Source organism: Camellia sinensis, chromosome 2 (assembly GCF_055761805.1).
Source record: "Camellia sinensis isolate YWXY chromosome 2, ASM5576180v1, whole genome shotgun sequence".
In the NCBI taxonomy this organism is placed as follows: domain Eukaryota; kingdom Viridiplantae; phylum Streptophyta; class Magnoliopsida; order Ericales; family Theaceae; genus Camellia; species Camellia sinensis.
In genome coordinates this window covers 184,444,280-184,452,490 of record NC_138962.1, presented here as the reverse complement: position 1 = coordinate 184,452,490, position 8,211 = coordinate 184,444,280, and the positions used below count along the sequence as shown (strand labels likewise).

The following is an 8,211-nucleotide window of genomic DNA, read 5'->3' as shown; positions in this document are numbered from 1 at the left end:
GAGTTAATATCTCACACATGAGCCCATGTGAGCAATAAGAAGTCTAGGAAGGGTTTAAGTTGCATCCATAATGCATTCATAATCAGGTATGGCATGAAAATGTGCATTTGTAAATGTAACTTATGTGTATATTATCTGTGAAAGTTATAATGTATGTTCCTTTAGATCATGGTGAGAACAAGGGCAGAAGATGGGAAGGATTCAACCTCTGCACGACTTGATAGAATAGAGGCAATGATCATGGACATGGCAGAGGCCTTTAGGCAACAACAACAACAGCAATAACAACCACCACCGCCACCAATGCCTGTGCCACCACCTATAGTGCAAGACCACCAAGCCAACGACCGAACTATTACTCTCACAAAGGAATTTGAAAAGATGAAACCGCCATCGTTCAAGGGAGGAATTGATCCACTAAAGGTAAAGGCTTGGGTTCTTGGTATCGAGAAATTGTTTAAAGTCTTTCCATGCACAGAAGCACAGAAAGTCTTGCTTACCACTTTTACACTAGAGGATAAGGCGTGCCGTTGGTGGATGTTTATCCGAGAAGAACACCAAGGAATGAATTGGGCTCAATTTTTGGACGTCTTCTATGAGAAGCACCGCCCACAGAGTATCCGGGACAGGAAGGTGTCGGAGTTTGAGAACTTGAAGCAAGGGAACAAAACCGTAGCGGAGTATGAAACAAAGTTTACCGAGTTAGCCCGTTTCGCACTGCATTTGATCGATACGGACTACAAAAAGGCAAGGAAATTTGAGGGAGGTCTTCGAGACTCCATTCTTGAGAAGATTAATGTGTTAAAGGTACAGAAATATGTGGATGTATTGGATAGGGCTATCATAGTGGAAAGTAACCAAGCCAATCGCAAAACGCCAGGGCAATGGGATTGCCAATGAGCGACGAGCTCAATAAGATACTACAACCCGAAAATACCCACCCTGATAATAATACTCACAATTAATGAATAATGTGCAGTAACAGAATAACAAGTGGCATTTAATAAGCATAACATGAATGATATCAGTTGAAATAATAACAATAGATAATATAAAATAAAATAAAAACAATGGCAAATAGAAGCGGTATTTCATCATAAGGAAAAATGCCCTCTTTTCTTTTTAAATTCTGATAGATTTAGTTTATCAGATAAGTTTAAGTAACTTTCCGTGGAGCACTATTTCCACTCAACCGCTAAGCAATGGCCACGGGCAATTCTGACTCCCCCTTGGTCAAATATTCAAATGTTACTTGTTGTAACTACCAATGATGCCCACGCACTAGGGTTACGTACCCGAGTCGTGACATCACGGTTTGTCCCAAGGGAACAGTCTATGTTGTGACACCCGTACCACCAACCTCATATCGCCTACACCGATAAGAGCCGAAATACCTTCCCAAGCCATGTTAGGGTTCGCAGCTCATTTGCGTAAGATTCTAAATCGGACTCACGCTATCACTTTTAAATTTTAATGTATCAGTTCAATTTCGTTTTTCTTTACTTCGTCTAATTCACATTTTCATGCATGTACGAGTTTTAGTTTGAAAACCTGTAGACACCCCATTTTTGACCGTCCTCAAGACTTGGACGTCACCGTTTGAACACTCGGTGATTATCCATGTTTGTGTTCGTTTGGAGTTCCCGGAAGTCCCGGCTCGCGCGCCTTGCTTCAGGATCCCCGAACTTGACCGTTTAGTGTCTGGTTTTGCACCGAACACTCATGTTTTTCCTTGGAGGGGCAGGGAATGCCTTGTGAGACATCCCCACACACTACCGGCAGTGGCTAGAGGCCACCGGCTGGGTTTTTTTTGCCATCGGCACTTTGGTTTGCCGGTCGGCACACTTTATTGCCGGTCGGCATAGTTTGTTGCCGGTCGGCACTGTTTTTTGTCGAAATGACATTTTTGGGCAGCCGACCACTGTTCATCCACTTTATGGAGATATTTTGTGCCAGCTGTGATAGCTGGCACCAACTCTTCTCCCCTCCATACACGTGTATGGAGGGATCTCCCTCTAGCCAAGCTTGTTGTATAAGCTTTGCAAGAGGGAGTCCTATAAGAGAGGGGCTTTCCTCTTGGATCTAGGTTAGACTTTTGCAACCAAAAACCAGAGCTTTGAGATATAGATACACTCTATCTCTATATCTCCCTCTCTCGCCTCCTTTGTGTGTGTTTCCTTGGCCTAAAGGTGGTTTTTACCTTACTTTTGCACCATTACACACACTATTACACCTTACTCCAAGATTGAGGGACTTGGAGGGTTGATTCTTGAGTTTTTGGACTGGTTTTGATCAAAAGAAGAGGGCTAGACCATTTGTTCTTCAAGGGTTCTTCAAGGGTGAGCATCTTGCTTTTTATTCCCCAAACTTGCAATAGTTTTCTACCTATCTTGCTTGCTGTTTTAGCTCTTGTGTATAACATGAAAAAGGCTTATATTTTCATGCTTTAGAACTTTCATTAAGGTCATTTTGTGGTTTGAGTGCAAACTCACTCTTCTAGGCCTTGTTTGGTCCATTTTGGTGCCTCTTTGGTAAGGCTTTGTTCACTTCAGTTTTTTGGTCCTTTAACCACTAAAAACCAGTTGATTTTCAGTGTTAAAAAAAGTGGTTTGAAGTCTTGCATAGGGGAGGGACACCCCTCTCCCTTCATTGTTTTGTTTCCTTGCTTTTTGGCTTAAAAGGGTAGCATGTGTGCTTGATTATTCTTGGCCTTATTTCAGAATTTTTTTAGGTGTTTTAGGTCATATGTAACCTCTGTTTTTGGCCAGATTTGTGCCTCCTTGTATGCTTGTAGTACTTGCCTTGTATTGCTCCATTTTGCTTAGAAGTGCATCTCATGATTAGGCCATGATTCTTGTGTGTGTGGGCTTGGTTCCATGAAGCTTTTAGTATTGTTTTTCCATGCTTAAAGTCTGTTGGTTATCCATTTGGTCATGCTTGACATGTTTGTTAGGGTTGCTTTGTATTTTGGCTTGGAAGCTTTGAGCATGTTGACCTCTAGCATGCATGGTTGTGATTACCCTCATGATTTAACATCATCTAGGACCACATTTTAGTCCAAGAATCATGTTTGTATGTGTGCATGCATGACCTCTTTTATGCCTTAAGGGTGTACCCTCTTATGCCTAGGAATGAGCCTTAGTGCATATGCCTCTTGGGAGTCACTTTAGCTGCCATATTAGGAAGGTTTGGAGTCCTATCTTGGTCTGCACAATTCTGTTTCTACTTGTTTTAATCATGCCATGAGAGGTCATGTTGGTGGGGGTAAGTTGTCTCCTCTTTGTGCCTTAATCTTGGGACCATAACTTTGCTTGTTAACATGAGATGTTGCCCATCATTTTGAGCATTTTTTGGTGCTATTTTGGGGTGGACTAAGGTCTGTCCCTTTATGGTTCAAGGCCCCCATTGCATGCTTCCTTCATGTTTGTTGCATGGTTGTTCCATTAAGCCTCGTAGCATGTTAATCCCATTCCCAAATTGGTCCATATTTGCATCTTATTTGCACCTTGTATGCTTGGCATTATACATTTGTCATGTTGGTTGCATAATGCTTGTTGTGCTTTACATCTTGGTATCATGTTGCATTTCGAGCCATGTTTCCATGACATGCATTGCATTTACTTGGTTTGGGGTGTCAAACCAAGTGTGGGAATTAAGGAACATTCATACTTCAAGTGATGTAATGTGCCTCGATTCCCGGTCATCGGGGCCTTTGACTCCAACTTGATAAGGCTTCGGATCCCATTTTGTTTGTTGCATGCATCCTTACATCAAATGGCAAATTTGATTCTTTGAGCCACCATGCACCATTGATGGCTCGAGGATCGAAGGTCATGCTTCTTTGAGTTCAAAACATGATAGGAAGCATAACCATGCTCACATGTACCTGAAAACCCCATGCCATGCACTGTCTGTTCCCTGTTTGCTGTCAAATTGTCTTCTGCAGGAAGTTTCTGCCGACCGGCAGAATTTTGTGCCGATCGGCAATCTCTGGAGTGCCGATGAATCCAATAAATGCCGGTGGAAATTGTGAAGTGCCGGTAGGAATTCTGTCTGGCCGGTGGTGCTCTGCAGTGTGTAAGGAACCTGCTCCAGGACTTTGGTAATTTTCAGAGAGACAAGGCAGTACAAACAGAGGTGACAGGAGTACGGTACGGGTTTTTCGGGCGAGTCAAGTTCCGAGCATGCATCATCTGCGCATCCCGAGGCAGAGGCTGCAGCCGCCCTCTTCTTTCTTTTGCATCTTTTCTTTTAATTAATTAGAATTCTGTAATAATTTTTATTTGTTTATTATTCGGGACTGTAATATTTATTTGGACCCTCCGAGTGAGGGCAATGATGTAATAAGTGTGCGTGAGTGTGTGTATGTCTTCCAACCTCACGTCTTTCTTCCCTTTTACTTACCCGCTTTGATGGTTAGTATTAGGGCACGTTTAATTTAGCATACCTTATGCTATGCATGCGTGCATCCATGCATTTGTATTGCATACATTAGGCTCGGTATATCACGCTAACTGCATTTATACTTCAAATTCTAAACCGAATATGTGATAATTGTGCATTTTCACATGCCATGTTTAGGTTTAACCGAGCCTATCTAAATTGCATCTTGTATGTGTTGCATTAGGCAAATTAACATGAACTAGGACACGCACATTTTGCTAACTGGTTTACTGTTTTGGCACGGAGTACTAGGTAAGCTTTTATGCTTTAGCATATCGCATGCGTGTGAATGTTACCATGATAGCATGATTACCATGAGGCTAGCTGCTTATATGATATAACTGCTTGAATGCCTGTGGGTGGAGGTTGGATTGTTTGAGTTGGAAGAACTCGTTGAAATCCGCATTTTAGCCTACTTGCGAGTAGCAAATTCAAAACATTTTCCAAAACAAACGGATATGCAATGCTTACTTCCAAATTAGGCAATCTAGTCTATACTTGTTTGCTGCGCGCATAACATAGTAATTCTAGGCTAATAATTGGTTTAAGAACACATAAAGTTTTCAAAAACGGATATCACGGTTAGTAGAGGCCGGTCTTCGGACCGGGCGAAAGGGGGTGCTCATAGCTGACCTTCCCCGATCGTACCCAAGCTCCCGAGCCGAGACAACTCCGGTGATGACGGACATGTGGCCTTCGGCACCGAGTCAGGGTTTCCTAAATTTCCCCATTTTTAAAAATATTTAGGTGGCGACTCTGTATCTGGCAAAGCAGTCCATGTTTGGCACTACTTTTTCAAAAATCTGTTTCTCAAAACGATTTGCCAGATTTGGACTCTTTGGTTCAGATTAAGAACCGCGGCAACAAAAACCGCGAGTCCGAACTGTAGTAGCATGAGGCCTCACGCGGGCGCGTCTACAAAACCACAGTGTCATAATGTTTATATAGCACAACACAATCATGTATGGCAACCAAAATGGATATGACAGAATGTTTAAGGACTCATCACAAAATTTCTTAGGAATTCACACACTTCTTCTTTCAGCATTGTATGGTCTGACAAAAAAAAAATATGAAATGCAAACCAAACGAAGTTCAACCATTACAATATTTTAACTGGTGCTAGTTCATCGAGTTAGGAAAATATTTTGAGAAGAATACCAAGGCTAAAAACGATTTTAAAATGGAGAAATAAATCTTGACAGAAAACTGGTTTGTTTTTTTTTTTTTTTTTTTGTTTTGTTTTTTGTTTTGTTTTTTTTTTTTTTTTCTGAGACAGTGAGTTATATTAACTTCCAGCACAGGTGATCTTTGTTTGAAAAATAAAAGAGGCCTCAAACGGTGTCAAAAAGAGGTATGGTCATAACGGTTTACTAGATATTTGAGTTTAGAACATATTTCCAGAGAGTTTGAAGACTGAAACCCAATGGAAGATGGTCAAATAATTTTTCTAAGAAAACTGGACAGATTCTGTCACATTTTGGAAAAATTGACGTTTCTCTCTCAATGCTTAATAAAAAATTATGAAACCAGCGGAATTTGAAAGGTAACTTAAAAATCTAACTTTTCCAATTTGAATCACTTGAAAATTCATTCTGTAGAATAAACGGTGACCTGGTAAAGTCAGCATTGCTACTGCCTCCAAACAGCAATGAAGTTAAAAATGTGTTTTGGCCACGAAATGTTGTCAAATAATTCTTTCGATATTCTAGCACCATGAAAACATGTTAAACTAACTCCAGTAGTTTTAGATTTTATGAAAGTGTTCTCATGAGTTTGTTTGGGTTTATTCAAAGCAAATTAGAAATCTGTTTTTGCTGGAAGTTCATTATTTTGTGAAAAACACACTTTGTATTCACCATAAATCATACGTAAGGCCATAAAAATTATTTCTTGCTACTATTCCTATGTGAAACTCTAATCCTTCATATTTACTTTCATTAGTGGTGACAAAGAATAGATGAAAATAATATTTATAAAGAGTAAACACAAATTCATAAACATGTAAGATTAATTCAAACAATAAAGAATATTTGGACACATAAGAAGAAAAATCAGTAACTAGACCTTCTAATCTATACTTGCAAGAAGGATATAAATCATATAATCATAAGATCATCATTCTATCAATATGCATTGAGTTATTGTGTATTAACAATGCATACTCTTGCATATTTTTGATATATAGATTTAGTAAAAAAAAATGTCTAAGGGAGGATAGAGGTTGAGTATTCTTACCTCAAGAACTTTTACAAACAATTCTCAAAACTTGTTTTGAATTGGTAACCACTAAGGACCATCTCTTCTTCCTCTCTTTTTCTTTTTCTTTTTTTCTACTCTTCCTCTCTTTTTATTTCCTTAGCTGTGGAGACGAAAAAGGGGTGAATAGTGCACTATATATGGGAGCTTAGAGGCCATCTTTATTTTTATTTTATTTAATTTAATTTATTTATTTATTTCTCTTGGCTTGGGAACTATCATCTACAAGAATAGGCTTAGAGGCTTAGAGAATGCTTGCATGCCATGGCATGCCTTGAACAGTAGCTTTATAGAGAAGAAGGATAGCTGAAATATGTTCTGCCCAAAACAACAAATTTGACCTCTTTTTTTATTTTTTTTATTCCTATCCTCTAACCAACTTGGTTATTATTTATTTAACTCATTTAGTGTCCACAACTGTGTTTAGATACAAAAATTTAATCACAGAAAGATAAATAATTTTATTTAAAGGAATTTAATATTGGTATTAATCATGATACTATTAACATAATAATTTAATAATTTAATAATCACTATGAATTGACTTAATATTATGATTAACAAACTAATTAGTTGTCCAAATATTTAGGTTCTTACAACCTATTCCCCTTAAATAATTTCGTCCTCGAAATTTTAACGCATACCTTTATCTTCAAACAACTGAGGGTAGTTGGCTCATATCACATCCTCTCTTTCCCAAGTAGACTCCTCCACTCCTCGATGTTGCCACAACACTCACACCAAGTGGATGACTTTGCCTCGCAAGTTCTTTTCTCGTCGATCCATAATCTTTAGGGGCCTTTCCTTAAAACTTGCATCTTCATTGAGATCAATCTCTCTCCAGTTGATAACATGGGAAAGGTGTGGCTCATATTTCCGTAACATTGAGATATGAAAAACATTGTGCACCGCTGTGAGCTATGGTGGTAGTGCTAAACGTTATGCCACCTCTCTTACCTTGTTTAGAATTTCAAAGGGTCCCACATAGCGAGGTGCAAGTTTTTCTTTCTTTCCAAATTGCATAGTACCTCGACGAGGTTGAACTTTGAGAAAACATGATCCTTTACCTCAAACGTTAAGGGTCGTCTCCTTTGATCTACATAGCTCTTTTGTCGACTTTGGGCTGTGATTAATCGTTGTCTAATCAGTCTTATCTTCTCAGTGGTCTCTTGAACCAAGACTGGTCCTAACAAGGTTGCTTCTCCTACTTCAATCCAACAAACTGGTGATTGACAAGGTCGCCCATAAAGTGCTTCATACAGTGCCATTCTAATACTGGCTTGGAAACTATTGTTGTAAGCAAACTCAACGAGAGGTAAGTGTTTCTCCCAACTTCCATTAAAATCCATAACACAAGCTCGAAGCATATCCTCTAAGGTTTGTATCGTCCTTTCAGATTGCCCATCTATTTGTGGGTGAAATGTCGTGCTAAAGCATAGGTTCATTCCCATCGCTTTCTACAAGCTCTGCCAAAATTGCGAAGTGAATCGAGGATCACGATCAGACACG

General features: G+C 39.4%; 1 protein-coding gene across 1 annotated transcript; it reads left to right on the top strand.

Moving 5' to 3' along the window:
• The first annotated feature begins 303 nt into the window (after positions 1–303).
• LOC114309769 (uncharacterized) lies at positions 304–900 on the top strand. Its single transcript, XM_028255576.1, has one exon. The coding sequence runs from the start codon at positions 304–306 to the stop codon at positions 898–900; it is 597 nt and encodes a 198-aa protein (XP_028111377.1).
• Positions 901–8,211: the final 7,311 nt, after the last annotated feature.

Coding starts and splice junctions, on each gene's coding strand:
- LOC114309769 (XM_028255576.1), top strand. CDS start 304: ATGCCTGTGCCACCACCTATAGTGCAAGACCACCAAGCCAACGACCGA.